The sequence below is a fragment of the Saccopteryx bilineata genome, chromosome 6 (genome assembly GCF_036850765.1).
Source record: "Saccopteryx bilineata isolate mSacBil1 chromosome 6, mSacBil1_pri_phased_curated, whole genome shotgun sequence".
Taxonomy (NCBI): Eukaryota; Metazoa; Chordata; class Mammalia; order Chiroptera; family Emballonuridae; genus Saccopteryx; species Saccopteryx bilineata.
The window spans coordinates 57,552,490-57,575,947 of NC_089495.1; the positions used below are offsets into that span (position 1 = coordinate 57,552,490).

The 23,458-nt window shown below is 34.9% G+C and overlaps 1 protein-coding gene across 1 annotated transcript in view; it reads right to left on the reverse strand.

The window, feature by feature from the left end:
- The window catches only part of GPC5 (glypican 5), a 1,883,811-nt gene that overhangs the window by 468,192 nt on the left and 1,392,161 nt on the right, over positions 1–23,458 (reverse strand). The window contains exon 8 of the mRNA XM_066235594.1: positions 13,184–13,240. Within this exon, the coding sequence (XP_066091691.1) occupies positions 13,184–13,240 (57 nt within the window). The remainder of the gene's footprint in view (positions 1–13,183; positions 13,241–23,458) is intronic.

The window sequence follows — 23,458 nt, forward strand, 5'->3', positions numbered from 1 at the left end:
CCTGCCTACTTCTGAATCCTCTTGTATTTCCTTTATAAAGTATTTGCCTCTTCCTCTAATGTCGCCCTTTCTACTGATTCTTTGAGTCAGCTTCCTGAGTCTCTGCCTCCTTACTACATCTGCTAGTGTTCTTATCCCTTAAATGCTGGGAATTTCCAAGATTCTATTCTTTTCTAACCTTTCCTAACCTTGATTCTTTAATTTAGTGATCTCGTCTTCACCTTATAAGTTAAGAAATTTTAGTCCCACTCATTTTTCAGGCTGGGACCTACTCCTAATTTAGAGCTCTCATTCCCCCTTTTGCCAAATTGTATTATGAATTTACCTTTGCCACCCAGCTTAGTGTATCCCAAGGTTCTCTTTACCATGCCACAGTTGCAGAGCTCCAGGGAAAAGCAACCTGGTCTCAACTCTCCAGGCAGAGGAGAACAGAAGCTCCATATCCACGCATGCTGCAAATGGCTTTTCCAGTCTACCTGAATCATTGCCAGCTAGAAGCAGTGGTTATTGGGACTTGGACATGAGCTGCAAAATATACAATGGTGACAACAATTCCAGTGCCATGCGGACTTTTTCTGTGTGGACTTTTCCTGGACTCCTGCTCCCTGTGACAGCTCCTAACAGACTGAACTGTGGTTGGGTTGCATTTTTCAGGGATTTGGCATGGTGATGGGGCCAATTTGGACTTGGTGAACAAGTTAAGGACACTACTCTTTTATGGATTCTTGCTGTATTGGCCAAGAGTTTGCTTAAAGGCTTTTAATCACTGTAAAAAAAATAGAAGACTGGATAAAGAAGATGGGGCACATATACACCATGGTATACTATTCAGCTAGAAGAAACGATGACATCGGATCACTTACAGCAGAATGGTGGAACCTTGATAACATTATGCAGAGTGAAATAAGCAAATAAAAAAAAAACAAGAACTGCAGGAGTCCATACATTGGTGGGACATAAAAGTGAGACTAAGAGACATGGACAGGAGTGTGGTGGTTATGGGGGGTGGGGAGAGGGAAGGGGTGAGAGGGGAAAGGGGAGGGGGAGGGATACAAAGAAAACTAGATAGAGGGTGATGGAGGACGATCTCTCTTTGGGTGATGGGTATGCAACAGAAATAAATGACAAGATAACCTGGAAATGTGTTCTTTGAATATATGTACCCTGATTTATTGATGTCACCCCATTAAAATAAAAATTTATTTATAAAAAAAAAAACGAAATTTTAAATGTGTAGCTCCAGCTTTGACAAAACCCATGAATTCCTGGTATGAATACACAACTGCTTACTGGATACAGTCATATGAAGTAACAAAAATACTAATAAAAATGATTCCTGCCCTTTTTCATACCACCAAACATCTAATGCTTCTCTTTGTTCTTTTTCTCAGGGACCATCTCTACTCTCCAGTTGAAGCCAAAAATTCTGGGACAATGATTAACTGCTACCATTTCCTTAAAAGACTGCTGGAAGACTTTAATATTACTTCTTTTCTTAGTACTATCCTTTTCTATCATTTTTGAAGTATCCTATATCCAGATACTACTGCTGAGTAAAAACATTTTTGACACAGGCATGGAAAATATTGATACTAAAGGTAACTGATTTGTATTTTCTTTAACAGCTTAGTAGTCTTTCGAACAGATACACAGCTTGCTCTTAGACACAGTCTTTCTTGATATAAATTATTTCAAAGTCTGTCTTAAAGTGCCTTGTGTAGTGAACCTATATTATATTCTCATATTCCTCATAAGTTTGTCACTCCAAAAATTTCAAGATATCTACCTGAATACTATATAATGAGAAAGAGTGAGATAACCCAGTAGGGGAGAGTTAGATATTATCTTATAAGTTTGGAGTTTAAAGAAGGGTCATCATTGTTTTCTGACTAGGTAGCTAGTGCTTTCAATGTATCAACATTATATAAATATTGTATATTCATTTTGACTCAATTTGATTCTTTGTTGACTTTAGTAACAATTGAGACTGGCATTTTTAATTTCATTTATTTTGAAAATATATCACTTTACTTTTACTCTGTACATTTCTATCAACCAAATATGTTATTTTGTGAGTCAAAAACTATTATTTTCTTTTTTTGCATACTATATTGAATAATGCATACTATATTGAAATAATGCATACTATATTGAAATATTTCACAAAGGCATTACATGTGCATTCCTATCTGTCTCTCTAGCCCACTTCCTTAACATTTCTCCTCACTTCTTCCCCTTCCACTCTACCACTGGTTCCCCGTCTATTAACAGTCATTCCTAGCCCTCGTCAGTTGGTTCAGTGGTAGAGTGTTGGCCCAGAATGTGGATGTCCTGGGTTCGATTCCCAGTTAGGGCACCCAAGAGAAGAACCTATCTGCATCTTTACCCTCCCCCTGCTTAGTTCTCGCTCTCTTACCTTCCTGCAGCCATGGCTTGATTAGAGTGAGTTGACCTTACTCACTGAGGATGACTTCATGACCTCTGCCTCAGGTGCTAAGAAGAGCTTGGTTGCTGAGAAACAAAACAACACCCCTGATGGGCAGAGCTTTGTCCCCTAGTGGGCTTGCCAGGTGGATCCTGGTTGGGGCACATGTGGGAGTCTGCCTCTCTGCCTCCCCTCCTCTACTGAATAAACAAACAAACAAATAACAACGACAAAAAACAGTCTTTTCTTAGTATGAAAGACCTCCTGTTAAATCAGTTCCAGGAGTCCTATGTGTCAGCCCATTTAAGAAATAAGTCTCTTTCTAAAGCATTCTTATTTAAGGTAGACTCTATGCAGCTCCTTTCCCTTCTAGAGAAATAAGCATTTTCCTTCCACCAGAAGCTTGAACTCTGTGCAGGTTCATAGACGTATCCTGAGAGGCCTGACTACTTTCCTTCTAGCAAAGACTAACACAGTGGACTATTCCATTCTCCTTTACTGATTCAGTTATTTCCTACGTGTTGTCATTTCAGCACCAACTAAATTCAATACATTACATGCCATTATACTTTGGGGATTCCCCAGACAAACTCAGTGTTTTATCTTCTGTTTTAAATTATATATTTATTTCCCTAAAGTCTGGTAATGCAGACTTTCCCTCCTCCTCTGATCTGAAACCATTCTGTTGTGTTCTCCGGTATCCATGTTTCATGGTAAGCCAATTCCCTACCACTGTCAAACTGTTCTATGAATATTTTTCCAACTCTTGATCTTAACTCAAAATTGGCTCTACCAAAAAAAAAATATTAGTTATGAAAGAAATACTATTGAAAGAGATATTCCTTAGATTTTAATTATTCTTAAACCCAATTCAGTTTGTATTTCACTCACTCTGTACCAGTAAGTCATACTTGGTCAAAGTCACCAATAAATCTCTGTCACAAAGTCTAGCCCACTTATCAGTCTTCTTTTGGATGACTTCTTTATGGAATCTGATAATATAGGCTACTGTATCCAAATTTAGATTTTTTAAAAATTCTCATTTCCTTTTCTTGCATAACAACAGCAAGTGTCTTGAGACTTCTTTATCTACAATCTGCTATGTTTTCTTTTCTTGGGTCCTTTTAATGAGTGCTAGTGGATCTGGGGATTATGTATTAGATCCTCCTTTCCTCATGCTATATACCTCCCCTAGGGGACAGCTTTCACTCTAGAAACTCTAATTAATCTTATGTACAAGGCTATCAATTGTATACCTCTAGCCGAGGTCTTTCATCTGAGCTCTAGACTAGTATAGCCAACTGTATAACAAACATGCACATTTGGCTGTCTTAAAAGGAGTTCAGACTTTTCTTGTTCAATATTGAGCTACTTATCTCTTCCCTATGCTTATTTTTCTTCCCAAGTTTCTTATTACAGAAAACTGCCCAGCATTCTTCAGTGTTTCTAGCCAGAAACTTAGGTATCATTCTTGACTTTCTCTCTTCTTCACACCTATATCTACTTCATTATCAACTCTTTTTGATTCCACTTCCCAAATTCCCTCTATATGTCCACTTAAAGTCATATCTTTATGTCAGTACTATGGTCTCAGTAACTGTCATCTCCAACCCAGATTTTATTTCATGGTCATATAATTTGTCCCACTCCCTCAAATGTTATTATTTTCAAAGTTGTTTTGGATACTGCATCCAGGATGATCGTTTTAAAACACACATTTGGTTAGCACCCTAAATTAAAAGCCTTAAATACTTTCCTATTACTTTCCTGTCTCCCAATGCTAGATACCTCTCTCCTCTGCAGACATTAAATCTATGTCATCCATGCTTAAATTGCATTTCTTTCAAAGCATGCATTATTATTTTATTCCTTCGCTCTAAACACTATCCTACCCTTACACCCTACAGTGGTCTTCATTTACTGAATAAATCCATGTGTTTCTTCCAGAAAACAGCTTATAACATTGTGTTGGCTATTCCATTAACATATTTATGTATACACAATTCTTTCTATATAGCTATGTGTTATTGTATACCTCCTCTGCTTAAGTTTAAGATTTATGAGAGTGAAGACTGAGTCTGTTTTGCTTACCATTTTATACCTAGAATTTAACACATGTATTAGACAGAATTGTAAGAATGACCCCTAATGAATAACCTTTGCCTCAGTATAATTTTTACTCTTTCAGGGTGGATAAAACCTGTGAGTATAATACAGCATAATTCCTGTGATTTTGTTATGTGATTAAGTAATTTACACATACATAATTATGGTTAATAATCAGTTGATTTCAGGTTAATCATAATGGAGATGTCCTATATAGGTTCACTCTCATTCCATGAACTCTTTAAAAGCAAGAATTTCTCTGGCTTGTAGTAAAAGAGAGTCAGAGAGATTCCAAACATAAACCATCCCAGCCAATTCTGCCAACAAATTGAGGGAACTTGGAAGAAGATTTTTTCCTATATCCTACAGATAAGAGCTCAGATTGGCTGACATCAGCCTGTGAGATTCTAAGAAGAGAAGCTAGTTGACCCCATTTGAATTTCCAACCTAAAAAACTATGGAAATAATAAACAGGTGTTGTTTCCTACCACTAAATTTGTGGTAATCTGTTATAGCAGCATTAGAAAACTAAAACACACTTTCTGAAAGAGTTCAAGCTCACTCAGTGAGTATGGAATGATTAACCTAAATGCAATGTTAAAAAAATATATAATTAAAACTCTACATTTTTTATACTTTGATGTAAAAGTATATTTCTAAAGTATAATATGTATACTATTTTTAAGTGAATAATGGATTCATCTTTAAATTACATCATTTGATGTTTGCTGGGTAATTTAAGCAGCATCATTAAGCCATGGTGTTCTCAATGTTAAAATGCAATGTTAAAATGCAAAAAACAAGTCTATTATAGATTTGTTTTAGATCTCTATCTAAAGACTCCCAAAACAGCAGCATGATTAGTAATTCAGTGAATAATCCAGCACTCAATGTTTGTCATTGGTTTGAAACTTGACTTTATTGATGTCTTTTTCTCCAACATACTTCCTTAGGTGACTGTCTTGATGTTCTTGTTTCGACTTGCCATTTTTTTTCCCAGAGGCAACTCTAAAAGAGCAATGTAGAATGTTTGCTTATACAAACCAAGTATTCGGTCCTGGCTAGTTGACTCAGCAGTAGAGAGTCAGCCCAGCATGTGAAAGTCCTGCGTTCAATTCCCAGTCAGGGCACACAGAAAAAGCGACCATATGCTTCCTTACCACTCCACCTCTCCTTTCTCTCTCTCTTTCTCTCTCTCTCCCGCCCACTCCTGCAGCCATGGCTCATTTGAGCAAGTTGGCTCAGAGTGCTGAGGATGGCACCATGGCCTTCCCTCAGGTGCTAAAATAGCTTGTTTGCTGAGCAACAGAGCAACAGCCCCTGGTGGGTATAGCATTGCCCCATAGGGGGCTTGCTGGGTGAATCCCATTCAGGGCACATGTGAGTGTCTGTCTGTTTGCCTCCCCACCTCTCACTTAATAATACAAAATAAAAATTAAAAAAAACCCAAGTATTCAAACCACCTCCTGTTCTGGGATTGTGGTTTGAGTGATGACATTTATTTCTCTTTCAGTCTTACTCCATTTAAAATTATTTTCTATGTATGCAGTAGTCTGTCTGACTGCCTTCATGTTTCTAACTTAAGAAAAATACAAAAATAAATAAATAAATAAATAATATTATTTTCTATAATAAGAAAAATATGAAAGTTATACATTCCTATCCTGTTTTCAGTCATATTTCTCCTTTAATTAAGGTTATTTAAAGGATCTTTTAAAGAAAATTTAGATGAAACCTTAAAATATTCATTTTGTTGATTGATTTAAATTTTTATTTAAAACTTTAGATCAAGCACAGTGCTGGATACTTTAAATAAAAAGATAAATTTTTGGTATATTTTCTCAAGAAAAATAAATAAATAAATAAATGTGAAACTATATCAAATATAAAAAAGTTTTACATAGCAAAGGAAGCTATTAACAACATGAAAAAATAATCTACTGAATGGGAGAAGATATTTTCAAATGATATATCCAATAAGGAATTAATATCCAAAATATATAAAGTACTCATACAATTTAACACTAAAACAACAACACTCCAATTAATAAATGAGCGGAAGACTTGAATAGATATTACTCCCAAGAATACTTACAGATGGGCAATAGACACTTAAGTATGCTCAATGTTCTTAATTGTCAGAGGAATGCAAATTAAATCCAAATGAAATATCACCTCACACCTGTCAGAATGGCTGTCATCAATAAATCAACAAACAAAAAATGTTAGTGAGGATGTAAAGAAAAGCAATCTTCTTGCACTGTGGGTTGGATTGAAAATCAATGCAGCTACTATATAAATACTATAAAGATTCCTCAAAAATTTTTAAAAAGCTGCCATATGACCCAGCAATTCCACTTCTGGGTTTTATTTCAAGAAAATAAAAACAATAATTAAATATATATTATAGATATTATATATGTTTATTGCAGCATTACTCGTAATAGCGAAGATATTGGAGCAACCCAGCTGTCCACTGCTAGATGCATGGATAAAGAAGATGTGAATTATTCAGTAACAAAAAGGAATAATATCTTGCCATTTGCAACAATATGGATGGACACAGGAGGTATTGTGCTAAGTGACCTAATTAAAACAAAGACAAATACCATATGATCTCACTTACATGTGTAACATTAACACAAACAAACAAACAAACATAAACATAACAAAAACAAAATCATAGATATAGAGACTAAGCCCTGGCCAAATAGCTTGGTTGATTAGAACATTGGTCTGAAGCACAGAGGTTGACAGTTCCATCCTCTGTCAGGGCACATGCAGTAATGGACCAATGTTCCTCTCTCTCTCTCTCTCCCTTCCTCTCTGGCTAAAATCAATAAATTAATTAATTTTAAAAATAAAATAGCTGAGGGTTGGGGCTAAAATTATTTTGGGAAAAAACCAACAAAAAGGGATTACAACACATTTACAGCTTTTTTTCCTTAAATAATGTCACACAAGCCCAAATGTATAGCTATTTTTTTTCTGAAAACTGTGAGACAAGCCCTAAAATATTTTTATGGGCTAATTTGTTTGAAATGACTACTTTTATTGTTTTTAGATCTTTACTTCACAGAGAAATAGGTGACTTTGAAAGGAATAAAAAAAAAAATTAAATCCAATTTAGTATGAAGATCTGTAAAATGTTAATCCTATAAAAGTGAAGTGTATATACTATTAGGTCACTGAAGGACGCACCCACAATGCTTGATGAGTTTTAAAAGAAATGTATTTATGCATCTGCAGACAGATGGGCTGAGACCCTAGTGCAGTGGTTCCCAAACTTTTTGAAGTCAGAGCACATTTAAAATCCTACAAATAATTGTAGGTGCACTATATACAAATTCCTGAGAAATATGTTATAATAATTAAGTCAAATATCAAAGAAAAAAATAGAAAGTTCAAGCATGCTTTTATGGTAATTAAACAAAATAAATATGACAAAATTAAATTTATTCTGACATTAAAAACATTTTTATGTTACATTCTTTAAGTTATGCTTTTTAGATTTATAAAAAAGGGGTTAAAAATTAAAAAAAAGACAATAAAGTTATCTTTTTATATATATAGATACATTCTTAGAAAGATTTAGTAAATTCGGCAGGTCCCAATGCAAATGTGTTAAGTTTTTTTCATTCTTGTGTTTATGAGAAACATGAGCCTAATGTGCCCTAGTGATTTCTTCAATGTTTGGGCATATATTTGAAAGGCAAACTCTCATTTCCTCATCAATTCATTGAAGAATTCCTCTCTTTTTACTCTTAATTGTGTTGAGTGCAAAAAACCCCCACCATACATATCATCTTAACTTTATACCAAAGGATAGAAGAAACTTGCCTCCAGTCTTTCCAGGGAACATGAGGGGTAGTGTAAACAATCCAGCACCACAGTTTAACAGACTTTTGCAACCTAATCAGGCAAGTGAGGTGGGGGGTTGGGCAGGCTTTCAATTTATAGCCATTTCCCCACACCTCTGTCCCCCAAAAATCTAAACTCCAAAAACCCTGTTGGTTTTTTGGTCCCCAAAAGGTATATATTTCTCTGGAATACCATAGGGTGCACCTGGAAATCTTCTATGGAGCACCAGTACACCCTGGCACACACTTTCAGAACCACTGCCCTAGTGGCTTCAGCCCCAAGCGACTGGGTATTCAAGCATTTATAGGCTTAGTAAACAATGTTAGCCCAGGGGCTTACCTTGATGGGAAGCCAGGAGGCTAGCCTTTATGGGGAAATCAGGGGAGAGGTGATAGTTGATCACTATAACAGAATGTTTTGATAAGTGATGAAAGGAGAGCTATGGGAACTGCCCTAGAGCCAAATCATTCAAAGTTTTTCCTGGTTAATTGAGGTTTTAATAAGGGCTCCTGAACCCTAACCTAACATATACCATCTAATCCAGCAATCTCACTTCTGGTTATATAACCAAAATAATTAAAAGCAGGGTACCAAAGAGATATTTGCACATCCATGGTCATTGCAGCATGTTTCACATTAACAAAGATGGTGGAAGCAGCCCAAGTGTCTATTGACAGAAGTACAGATAAAACGTGCTATAGACATATAATGGAATATTATACAACCTTGAAAAGGAAGGAAATCACAGCATCATACAACAGGTATGGACCTTGAGGAAATTATGCTAAGTAGAATGAGCTACTCACGAAAAGACAAATACTGTATGCTTTTACTTACAAGGTTCCTAGAGTAGTCGAGTTCTTAGAGTAAAATTGTGGGTACCAGGGAATACGCAGAGTTATTTTTAATGGGGACAGAGTTTCAGTTTTGCAAGATGAAAAGACTTCTGAAAATTGATGGGGATGTTCATGGTACCACAGTGTGAATATTATACTTAATGTTACTGAAGTGGACACTTAGCAATGATTAAAATGATAAACTTCAGGTTATATTCATTTTACCACAAATTTTTTAAACTGAATTTATTGGGGTGACATTGGTTGACAAAATTACATAGGTATACCATCCCATAATACATCATTAGGTATACCATCCCATAATACATCATTTGTATACTGCACTGTGTGTTCACTACCTCATCACCTCCATCATCCCACCATTCCCTCCCATAATCACCACACTATTATCTGGTTCTATGAGCTTTTATTTTTCTTTGCTTAATCCCTTCACTTTTTTCACTCAGACCCCAAAACCCTCCCCTCTGACTGTTGTCAATCTGTTTTGTGTTTCTAGTCTATTTTAAACTCCGGGAATAAAAGTGAAGTAAAATGCCACCAGGTACCACACCAGATCCCACTGAAATACTGTGTAATACATGGTCTACATATCCCCCATTATCTTCCTAAAATTAGAAAATCACGACACTCAAAATAATAGAGACAGATTAGCCAAAATGAAGATTATATACTGAATAATCTCATACAAAACTGGTCTTAATGCAAAATAAAGTAGCAGGTAGTGTGCATTAGCCCAGCAATATAATCTAAATATTAAAAGGTCAGATCTCTGTCTTGTGAATGATTTGAGCACAAAAATGTTTCAAAAAGAATGTGCAAAGAATTTTTCTGAGTAGAAAGTTATAGAAGAGCAGTTTATCCATTAAGATAAAATATTGCAGGTTATAATTGGGAAGGGTGAATAATGCACCTTAAATTTCATGCAAACTGGAATTTAAAGAGCAGCAAGAAATAGAATTGGAAAGTTGTATTAAGAACTGTGAAAAGCCTGAGACTTTGTTGCAAGCTAACAAGTTAGCTTGCCAGAGTATCATGGATGTTGGTAGAACATATAAGACTGCCAGGTCAAAAACAATGAGAGAAGAGTTTTTTGCTTCCCAGAAATGCAATACAAATGACCAAATTCTGTGACAGCAAAGAAGGTGTGTGTGTGTGTGTGTGTGTGTGTGTGTGTGTGTGTATTCGTTTACACACATGAAACATACAGCCATGTTCTGGATTGTATAAAATCTGAGATAGAATTTTCCAAATAGCCCCAGGAATTTTAGCCATAAAAGAATACATATTTCAGTTGGTTCCACAAAATAAGTCCTTAACACAAAACTAAATTCTGAGCCACTTTTCTATCAGCATTCAAGGATAAGTACAGTGATTAGAATCTTAACTGACTGAATAGAATCTTAACTGACTGAATAGTATCCATGGCCAGAAAGCATCACTATAATATCAAAATAATAATATTCACCCCAGTCAAGTTAATCAATTGGTTGCTATTACTTTTGTCACCTGAATACATTTAATCAAAAATAAAATAAACCATTTATAATTTTAAAAATATTAATATTAATATAAAATATACATATTTAGTTAAATGGATCTCTTAAATTTAGGATCACTGGTGGTGGCTACATGTATTTTTCCTTTTTTTTTTTTGCTACATGTACTTTTAGCAAATAATGAGCTCTATTTTAAAAATATAAAGTGTAAATCCCATGTTATTTATTATTGAATTAAATGACATAGTGCCCTGACTATATTCTGCCAAAGTTAGTTGTAGGGGAACTCACTATAGAGATACAAGATGGCTCCCGCCATCAAGGCATCTGATGTGCTCTGTGACCTTACACTGGGCTGACTGCTCAGAAAGCCAAGAAAAACATAATGTCCTAGGAGGGAGACTAGTGAATGTAGAGTGTAACAACTGCCCGATATTATCTTGTAACTTAGGAATGCATTGTTCTCTCTGGTGGTCTATGTGAGTACCCATCATATGGTTTTGCTGTTAATACCCTTTACGCTATTAACCCCCTATAAAAAAGGACCTCAATCTTAGAGCAGTGTGGGTTTTCCCCACCTGCCGCCACCAGAGCAGCTGCTTTGCCCGTGTTATGTAAGTTTCTCCTATTAAAGCTTTTATGAATTTAGATAAGGCTTCTGTCAGTTTTTCGGCATCAATCTTGAAGTTAGACTTTTGCTCTAAACATTAGGCTATTGCTAAATTTCATATTGAGTTATTATTTTAATGAAATAAAATGGTCCCTGATTTACCTATGTTCACAAACACACACATTCATACATAAAGTCATAAATACATTGGTTGACAAAATAATGACATTTCAGTCCTTTGGGGTTTTTTTATTCCTTTATAAGCAATGCCCAGTGATGACCTGTTTTTCTTTTCTCACATGTATATCCATCCTCATAGCTTGCTCATGACTCAGTTCTCTTTTTAGACATGTCTACTTTGTCTTTATAAATCTTTCCTGTACATCACATTTCTGACAGAATGTCAGTCCCTTTTAAAATTCTCCAATGAGTATTTTGTTCTTCTTGCCCAGAACAGAATCATTTTCTCCCTTTGACAAAATGTCTCTATTTCTTTCTAATTTTTTTGCATTACTTACACTTTTTTTAGTTTTTGAAGAAACCTTCCCTAGAGGTTATATGCTTTTAACCCTCTACCTTCCAGATTTATTTATATATTTACTGTAGTTCTATCCTTTATGCTGATTCGTGGCCTTATTCAAAATAAGTCACAATAAAAAAAAACACTGATAGTTACTGGTATGTATTCTTTGCTTTTCTTCAAATTTTAATTGGACAAATTTAGCTTAATGCTAATATTGATAGTCAAATCTCATTGTATCTGTTTGTGTATAGTTAATATGATCTCCGTAGGGACAATTCAATGGCTCCTTTTTTGTGGAGACCCATCTCTGATTCTAACTTGAATTAACCAAAAGTCACCTTAAGTGGGTATTTAATATCTCTGGAAAAGTTTTATCATTTCTAAATAAGAGACCTGATATCTTTAGAGTTTTCTCTTAACTTTATTTTTTTATCAATTTATCTTTAAGATATTTAAGTGTTTTCCAACCTCTATGGTACCAAGTTTAGGAAACAATGGTATTATTTAAAATTCCATTCTGTCCTAAGATTACATGATGTAATAAATTAATAAGATCTTGAAAAAAATTATCATCCTGATTATAAACCATTTTTCCAACATTTTCCATGGCTCTGGAAAATGTCTTTTTTGCTTAGCCAAGGTAGATAAATTTTTCTTCTTCTGGTGTATATGACCATAACTAACTGATAAATACTTTTTCTAAATAAAATGAACTTCCATTGCAAGGGAGTTTGGAAAATTGATAATCAATCCTTTACTTTGTCAAGAAAAGAGTAATTTCCTGAGGTTGTTTTGGTAATACAAATCCTTGTTATCAATAAGTATTAACTTTGTGATTATACATTATAAATATATTGTCTAATGTGTATTTCATAATTATGATTATTCTACATTAAAAGACAATATTTAGTGGTACTGTGTTGAAGTACATTGAAGACTCACTCATTAGATACCAATTTTAACCTATGTACCTGGTCAATAATTACAAAATTGTTAGAAATATTAATTAAAATCTTCATGTGATGACAACATTATTCAATTGACTTACAGAAATGAAAGCCACATGCTACTGGCTTCAATTAACATGGAACTAACGCTTTATAAATATAAAAGTCTATATTAGTTTAGGGAAACATATTAACTGCATGTTAAGCAATTGTATCATTTATTATTGAGAGTTTGGATGTGTAAAACTATTATATCTATAATACTAATGCATTTATCACTTATAATTTTATTAAAACGTGATTTAAAAAAAAAACAAAGTTACATAAAAGATAATAAGTAATGAATTCTCCAAGTTACCTCTAAGCATGATCATATCAGCAAAAATATGGTATAAATACTGGAGCTCTGTTTGACCTGAAATAGAAATCAAAAGACCTAGGTTCTAATCTTACCTTTGTTATTAAATTATTTTACCTTTAATAAATTAAATTAAATTATTTTTACCTTTAATAGATTTTCACCTTGTCTTGAACCAATTCTTCCCACTGATAAGGTAGACAGGATCTCAGAAGCTGTTTTAAAACTTTGACTTGGGTTTTAGTTAAAGATTTTAGGTTAGGATTAGAAACAAACTTGTCCTTAAATTGTTATCTGATATTACTCAATTTTTTCACAAACTACTAATCTTAATCTGTGGGAAAAGGGCTGGGAATTAGACTGTGGTGCTGAGACAAATCTTTGTGTGGACTTTGGAACGCCAAGTCCTGTGGGACAGAGCACTGCCCTTGCAAGCACTGGTAAGAGTGTTTAAAGGAAAACAGTTGATCTCTATGGCCGTTTCTTTACATACCTGAAAGACGTTAGTTAATCACCCTTCTCTGCACCTGAATCCAGGCTCTGCTAATTTGCTTAATGAGCAAAGAGATCAATAAATACGAAGAGGCTGCAGTGATCTGGGCTCTCAATCCTAGAGGCTAGGAGTCCCCTGTACCCATCTTTTCCTCTATGTTGTGTCTTGTGTGTGTTTTTTCTTAAGTTCTGCAGTGCCTTCCTTTCGTGCATGCCCACAGCTGAACTGGTCTTGGCATTAATAATTTTAGTGTAGTGAGAATGTCCTTCTGGCTTTCAAAATCTAATTGAAATCCAGTGCCTCCTAAAACATTTCTCATTAATTTTTCTTTTTGGTGTATTTATACTGTGTAGCATTCATTGTGTAAAAAACATTTAACAATTGAAAAAATTATTATCTATAGATGACACATATATGATGATAATACCAAACAAATAACTAGTTACTAAAATCAGGAACACCATATTGTGCACTCACACAGAAAATTATCTAAATTTTAACTTTTATGTAAGAGTTAGCCTTCATTAGCAATGAACAAGATATTAACACTGAGTAAAGAAAAAATATATAAGTATCAAGGAGGATACAGAATTTCAGGAATAGATCCCAGAAACATATACTCAGCAAAATTGATAGTACTTGTCCCATGTTAACAGTGGACTTTCCAAAAATGGCCGTCTGTATTTTAGAATGGAATATTCCTCCCAGTGAGAATGGGGTCTGTTTCTTTCCTTTAATTTAACCTAGTTTGAGACTACTGCATAAAGGATGCTTTGTGATTTCTGGGGAAAGCTCATAAAAGGTTAGTCAGTTTCAGTCTGGACCCTTAGAGATTTTCATTTTGGAAGCAAAGAGGTCATTTGGCCGTGGTAGTGTTTAAGCTGACAACCAGAATCAAGGCTAACAATCAACCTCCAGATTTGTGTGTAAATGAATGTGGTTTCAAATGTCCAGTATCTAACGATCAACTCACTTTCAGTCTTCGAGTCTTCACAGCTGAAGTTCCAGGAACCATAAAACATCATTATTTTCTTTGACCTATCCAAAATTTAATTCATGGATTCTATGAACATAAAAAAATATTCCCTGTTTTATACCACTACCTGTGGGGTGTTTTGAAATGCAGCAATAGATATTTAGAGCACATTATATCAGCCAAAAGTATTTTTTTTCTCCAACAAATAAGTAGGGTATGGACTTGAGGTCACTCCACTATAAGACATCAATAATAAACATCTTTCTTTCCTTTGCTAAAGAAATTTCAAGCTACACTTCTGACTTTACCACATGATTAATGCCTTTCTGCCAATTCATTGAAGTGCAAAATATACTCATTAAAGCACCACTTCATATAAATTATTAATTACCCACCAAAACTCATAATGTACTGATTATAGTAAATTGATTTGCTTTCTCAAACTAATTTCTGTCATCTGCCAAGGGCTGCAGCAGCAGTAACCAATAAAAATTCCCTCATACTTGCCTTGCTTTTCACTTTATCTACCTCCATCCCATTAAAAATGACCCTCAAACTCTCAGGGAGAAGCTTTGTATAGTTGTTATTTCATATCCTTACTTTTCTGTCTACCTCATCTTGAAATTTTAGTCCCTAAGTTCTCCCACATCTCTCTATCTGAAACAATGGAACCAATTTCCTTTTCACCCGCTGCTGAATTAGGTGAGTCTTCTGGCTATCCCACTGCTCTATTATATCATCCATGATGTTTTCTTCTCCTCTTTGAGCTAAAAGTTCATTGTTTGTTGAAAGCAAGTTTTATAGCTTCATGAGCATCAAAATATTAAAAATGGCTCTTTGAAGTTGAAGAATATAATGAATCAAATATACAAATATAGGTTTCTACTTTTAGTTGAAATATCAAAAAACATGTAGAGGGAACTGATTTTTTTTTTCCAGGAACAGAGAGAGAGTCAGAGAGAGGGATAGACAGGGACAGACAGGCAGGAATGGAGAGAAAAGAGAAGCATCAAACATCAGTTTTTTGTTGCAACACCTTAGTTGTTCACTGATTGCTTTCTCAAAGTGCCTTGACCGTGGGCTTTTAGCAAACCAAGTAAACCCTTGCTTGAGCCAGCGACCTTGGGTCCAAGCTGGTGAGCTTTTGGCTCAAACCAGATGAGCCTGCACTCAAGCTGACGACCTCAGGGTCTTGAACCTGGGTCTTCCACATCCCAGTCCAATCGTCTATCCACTGTGCCACCACCTGATCAGGTGAGAGAACTGGTTTTTAAGAGTTGAAAATTCATTTTATTTAACTTATTTATTAGTTTATTTGTGACAGAGAGAGACAGACATACATACAGACAGGGACAGACAGATAAGAAGGAGAGAGATGAGAAGCATCAATTTTTTGTTGCGGCATCTTAGTTGTTCACTGATTGCTTTCTCATATATGTCTTGACTGGAAGGCTCCAGCAGAGCCAATGACCCCTTACTCAAGTCTTGGGCTTGAGCTAGTGACCTGGGCTTCAAGCCAGTGATATTTTGGCTCAAGCTGGTGACCACAAGGTCATGTCTATGATTCCACGCTCAAGCTAGTGACTCTGCTCTCAAACTGGTGAGTCCGCACTCAAGCCAGATGAGACCATACTCAAACTGGCGACATCTGAGTTTCAAACTTGGGTCCTTTGTGTCCCAGGCTGATGCTTTCTCTACTGCACCACCACCTGGTCAGGCTTATTTTATTTTTTTAAGTGAAAGGAGGGGAGACAATGAGACAGACTGCCACATACACCCCAAATAGGATCCACTGGCAATCTCACAGCTATCCCTGTCTGGGGCCAATGCTTAAATCAACTGAGGCTAATTTGCTGGAACCAACTGAACTATCCTCAGCATCAGAGCCATGCTTGAACCAATTGAGCCTCTGGCTAAGGAGGGGAAGGAGTGAAAGGGGAGATGATAAGAGGGAGAAGTAGATGGTTACTCTCTTGTGTGCCCTGATCAAGGATTGAACCCAGAACATCCATATACTGGTCTGACATTCTATCCAACCAAGCAGGCCTAAAATTTATTTTAGGAGTGTAATCCAACCTATTAACAAAATTAAGAGAGGTTAAAATAACAGAACAACAGTCTGATCCCTAATGAATAAAAATATTAAATAAATGTCTTATCTTTGATACCCATGTGTTATATAAGTCCAGCCTGTCTCAGAAAATAGCAGAATGCCTTCAGTAACTATTAATTTTTTTTAAAAAAAATTATTTCCATTGATTTGAGAGAAAGGATAGGAGAGACAGAGAAGAAGAAAGGGGGAGGAAGGAGTGAGGGGAGAAATGAGAGAAAGAGAGAGAGAAGCATCAACTTCTTCTTCCACTCAGTTGTGGCATTTAACTCTGCACTCATTGATTGCTTCTTATATGTGCCCTGATGAAGGAGCAAACCCATGACCTCAGCACACTGGGAGGATGCCCTATCCACTGAGTCACCTGGCCAGGGCCAGCAACTATTAATTTTTGAGGAACTTCTACAAAAACTTTCAATTAGGTACTATCACTTTGCTGTTTTTAATGCTTATAACAATGCTACATTGCAGAAATCAAAATCCTAGTTTTCCAGATAAAAAAAAATTGGCTTAAAAATGCTGAGTAACAATCTAAGAGTGAAAGGCTAGTATATTCATTTATATTTAATTCAAAGATACTGCTTTTGTCACTTCAATAGTTTTGCTCTTTCCCAGCTAGTGCAGTCACAGAAACAACTGCATTTCTTTCTCCTTTCAACATTATAGGCATTTTAAGTGCTACATTTTTCTTGTTTGCTAGGATATAATTCCTTGGTTTACTGGGAAATGCTATATACTTAACACAAGGTATAACAATAAGTCTGATTTTCTTGATAATACAGTATGATATGATATATTATTTCTACTTTATTATTTTTATTAAGTATGCATGAGTGAGTATTTGAATGAGTGTGTGTGAGTTTGTGTGTGTGTGTGTATGTATGTGTGTGTGTGTGTTCGTGTTTTGAGTGCCTACTATACACTTAGTCACCCCCTGCAGGGCTTTCTACTTAGCCAATACTTAGGTAATATGTTGTAAGAGGAAGGTAATTCTAAGCTACATTTAAAATATGTTACTGAACATCAGTTCTTGAAGATCCTGGAGAAAATCTTACAACTATCCTGACTACTTATTTTAATTTTTTAATAAAAAATTTTCAAAGTCATTCTTAACATTGCTAGACTATGTAAAGAATGACTATGTAATCCTTCTATTTTACTCTCTGATATTCCAAGATATAAACTTCATAGCTACACTTCTCTCCTCAAATCTATACTTGGCTTCTTCTTGAGAATCCTTTTCATGTGCAGCCTGTTTTTAAAGGCATACTTCATGATCATTACTTCTTAGAGATAGGTGTCATTCTTTGCTATTTCCAAACTCTCTTTCCCCCCCTTACTCTTTCCAAGCTTCCTACCCCTTTAAGAATACAATGAGTCAGGAATTTGCTCTCTTTTGAAAAAAATCTATTAACCTGTCATTTATTTAATTATAATTCATATATTGACTGCTTCTGGTTTTCTGCTTTATTCAACTCTATGTCTAAATCAATTATTGAAGATAACATTAATATGGATAATCTATCTAGCACCTTGATTTCTCAATTCTAGATACACTCAGCTTCAACTTTTTATATCTCGTCAGTCATGAACTGACTGTCATCTCCAATAATGATATCAGTTCTGCCATTATGATATCAAGCTTTCTACCTTCAGATCAATATTTTTTATTTTCCATTTTATGTACTATAGAGTTCTCATTTATTTGTGTCTCATATCTCATCAAAAATTTTTATTCATTTATACTACTCCAGGTAATGCTATGTAACAGCCTTTTCTTGCATTCACGAAACTTGTCTATCTGGTTGCCTATATATTCATATATTCAGCCTTCTGCTCAGGGTAGAGCAGGAGCAGTCAACCTGGTACCTACCGCCCACTAGTGGGTGTTCCAGCTTTCATGGTGGGTGGTAGTGGAGCAACCAAAGTATAAATAAAAAGATAGATTTAACTATAGTACATTGTTTTATAAGGATTTATTCTGCCAAACTTAGCAAAAATCCAACATAAAGTACTTGGTAAGTAATTATTATTATATGCTTTAACTTGCTATAACTCTGCTTTATAAATTTTATAAAGTAAAGTTACTTCCCTACTTTATAAATCACCATTACTGTGTAACCAGTGGGCGGTTAGAAAATTTTACTACTAACAGAGATACAAAAGTGGGCAGTAGATATAAAAAGGTTGACTACCCTTGGTTAAAATGAAAAATGTATTCTAATTTTTATTTCTGCTCCAATCCCTTTCCTCTCACCTTTTCAATGTCTTTTATTTCTGTGAATATCCTCTTTTTCTTCTGCATTATACATTCCTCCCATTCTGTAGTTTCTTATCATCAGCACACAAACTTGTCTTAGTATTAAATATCTAAGACCATTTATTTTGACTGATTATCTTCCAGCTAACCCCTGATTTCTTTGATGATCTTATCAAATTTCTCAAATTAGAGTTCTTGATATTCTTCTATACTCTATACATGCTTTGTCTAATAATCTTATCTAGTCTAAAATTGTATTACCTTTATAACCAACTATTTATGGTCATCCAGAACATTCTCCTAAGCCCTACACTAAAAACAATTCAACTCTGTATTTAACAACTTGCCAGTTAATTGATATACCATATTTAACTTTCTCTCATATTAAACTTACTCTTCAAGTCTTTTCTAACTTTGTAAAAAATGCCACCTGGTTTCTCAGGCTAAAACCTAATGTATATATAGATATAACTCAGCTCAGGATACCATAACAGAATATCCATAGACAGAGTGGTTTAAACTTGACTTTCTCACAGTTCTAGAGTCTAGAAGTCCAAGATACTCAGATTATAGATGGCCACATTCTTGCTGTGATCTTACAAGGGAAAGAGGGAGAGGGTAGGGAGAGAAGGGGAGAGGGAGAAGGAGAGGGAGAGGGAGAGAGAGAAGAAGAGAGGGAGAGAGAAAGAGAGAGTCTCTTTTTATAACAGTACTAATCTCATTATAAGGCCCTTCTCCAAATACCATCACACTGGGCATAAGGGCTTCCACTTTGAATTCTGGAAGGACACAATTCAGCCCATAGCACCTTGTATATATCCTCAAGTCCTCTTGTTCTGATACTTCCTAGAGTCAATTTACCCACATATCTAATCACTTATCACCATCTATTGCCTCAACACAAGTTCAAGCCTCTTGATTTATCTAGAACACAACCTTCTAAACAGTCTCCTTTTTACTTCCTAGTTGAACTATAAGTCCTTGTAAACTAAAAGGTCAGTGTCTTAGTTTGGGCTGCTATAAATGAACTACCATGGATTGAGTGGCTTATAAACAACAGAAATTTATTTCTCACAGTTCTGGAGTCTAGAAGTCTGAGATTCTGGTGGGAGCTTTTTTCTAGGTGTCAGACTGCCCAGTTTTCATTGTATTCTCAAATGGTAGAGAGCTCTCAGGGTTTCCATTTTTAAGGGCACTAATTCATTCAGGAGGGCTCCATCCTCAAGACTTAATTAACTCTTACAGGCTCCATCTCCTAATACCTAAGGTTAGGATTTCAACATATAAATGTTGGCAAAACACCAATATTCAGTCCATTACAGTAAGAGTAATCTTCCTAGAGCTATTCATGTTATTCATTTTTAGACCTTCCAATAGCTTCCCCAGCAATTCTCCTTACCACAGCCTCATTTATCTTAGTTTTATCTATGCTGCCTCATCTCCATCTTCTGGCCTTGCTTCCAATCTTGATTGTATCAATTTGTTCATATTTCAGAGCTCTCCATTTGTTAACCTTCTTGAAGTGTTTTTCCTACAGGCCCTTGTGTGGCTGTCTCATGATTTAGCCCAAAAGCCACCTCTTCACAGGGGCTTCTCTGATCGCCACCTTCAGCTAAAAGAAAGCTGCCTTTTTAATAGCACAAAATCATGTTGTCCTCTATTATTTTCTTTATTACAGTCATTATTATCTCAAATTATCTTTTATATAGGTTTATGTGTTTATTGTTTCTGTTCGTTCAACCATTAGAATGGAACCTCCTCGAGAGCAGAAATGTTGTCTTTCTGACCATTTAATAACACCTCGACCTGTGCCTGTACATAGTAATTTGAAAAGTGGTTTATGCTTTGTGGTTTATATGTATTAAGATTATCTGAAATTCAGAGTCTTAGATTATCAATAGAATTTAACCGGCATAAGAGGTTTTTAAAAAATTTAAACTATGCATTTATTAGAAATTATTTCATAGTGCTAATTAGCATCAAAGACTACTAATTTATAACTATTTTATAGTGCCTTTCATGATTTGCTTCCTATGTTGGGAAAAGTTTCCATTTACTGTGAAAACTATTTTTTGTATTTGTATGCTTAAAAGTCAAATTCTAAGTCATATAGTTTATCTAAAAAGATTTTTCTGCCTGACTTGTGGTGGCGCAGTGGATAAATCATCAACCTGGAAATGCTGAGGTCACTGGTTCAAAACCCTGGGCTTTCCTGGTCAAGGCACATATGGGAGTTGATGCTTCCAGCTCCTCCCCCTTCTCTCTCTCTTCTCTCTTTCTCTCTGTCTCTCTCTCTCCCTCTCTCTCTCCTCTCTAAAAATGAATAAATTAAAAATTAAAAATTAAAAAAAAAGTTTAGAAAGATTTTTCTGTGTAAACAATGATGTTGATTGCTGATGACTCCTTTACTCCTTGAATTAGGATTTAATTATCCTTCATACAGTCATAGACTCTCTCATGAAGTTTGTTATACCAATTTACCACCACTTTCATCAGGCTTTTTAAGAAACTCCCTTAAAAAGCCACTCTTCCTACTGTTTACAATTTTTTATGAATTTTCATTTTCTCAATTTTCTTCTTTTAATGTGGGTAAGCACCACCTGGATAGTAAAATCAGAAACACAAAAATGTGGTAAAAATGTAGATTCTACCCTGTCCCTACCCTGATCCATAAATCTGCAATTTAAGTAAACACAGCAAATGATTCTGAAGTAAGTGATGCTGCAATCAATTCCCAAAATCAGAGATCAGTTCTTTGAGAAGTTATCCTTTCTTAGTGGATGGTGCATAACAACAATTTGTTGGTAGGTAGTATTTTTATAAGTTTTTATTTATTTTTTTATTCATTTTAGAAAGGAGAGAGAGAGGGAAGAGAGGGAGAGAGAGAGAGGAGAGAGAGAGAGAAGGGGGGAGGAGCAGGAAGCATCAACTCCCATATGTGCCTTGACCAGGCAAGCCCAGGGTTTTGAACCGGTGACCTCAGCATTTCCAGGTCGACGCTTTATCCACTGCACCACCAAAGGTCAGGCGGTAAGTAGTATTTTTAAAAATAATATTTCCCCCAATGATATAGGAACATGATTTAGAAATTTTGAAAAGTACTGAATAGTAGTATGTAGATACCCAGATTGGTTATAATCCTATGGTCATAAGCACTATTAGAGCACATAACATTTTTTTTATATTAATGCTTTTCCAATTTTTCTAAGCACATACTATATGCCAGGCATTCTATAAAGAATATATATGTGAGCTAGATGGAAAATGTCCCTGTTCTCATGAAACTATATAAATATGATTTTTTAAATTCATGCTATGTCATTAATAATTCTTCTTAGTTACAAAATATTTTATTACAAAGATGAACCCCTTATTAATTTTGAATGGCTTTTATGACAGATGTACATATATCTATCTATATCTATATCTATATCATCGATATAAATTATTCTGTTAACCTTTTTATTTTAATCTTATCCTATTGATATTATAGTTATAAAGTACTTTCTTTATAAACAGTATATTTTGGTGATTTTTTGTTTTTAACTTTTAATATGAAAATAATTTATTTTTTAGTAATGCATGTAGTTAATTAAGATCTAAAGTATTTGCCCTAAAAAGCTAGCTAATTGTCCTTAAGCCATTTATTGGGAATCCTGATTTTTCTTTCCTCATTTATGTATAAATGAGGAAAATTATATTTTAAGAATTACTTGAAGCCAAATATTTGCCAGATTTCTTTCCTAGCTATAGGTTTTTTATTTGTTTAGCTGTATGATTTCACACTCAAATGCATTATTGATCAGTAGGATCGATTACTAATGATTAGCTGTACAGGAGTATTCTTAAATTCCACCCTAGGGGTTGGAATAAATAAAGTAGATGTCAAGCCTTATGTGTAAATTTTCCTGTGGAAAATGTCAAACTTTTGGGAACACTTTGGTATAAAATATAATGTGAACTAGAGGTAACGTTAAGCTGTCAGTACCAACTGATCATTGGAATATTTTGACATTCTCTTTATTCAGTCTCAATTTCTATGACATATTTCAGCCAATAATAATCAAATACCCACTCTTTAGTGAAAGAACTCACTCCTATTATAATAGTCCTGGGCAAGTTGGCATCAGTAAAACCAGGATTCGGGTGGATTCTATAAGAAAGTGTCCAGGCTCTAGGAGGCAGGGGAATGGCTTAGGGAATAATTTATTCAAGTGGTGTTTTCAGACTTGACATACTTAGAATGATTTCCTCTGTCAAAACAAGACAAATAAATTGAAATATGGCTTAACTCAGCCAAGACATGGTTTAGGACAGAAGATCAGATCCTTATCATAAGATCAGCAACAGCCATAGTTATTGTGATAAAGACAATAAGATTATTAATATGTTGGGTCAAGAAAGAAAAAAAAAAGATGATATTTGGAATTAGATAG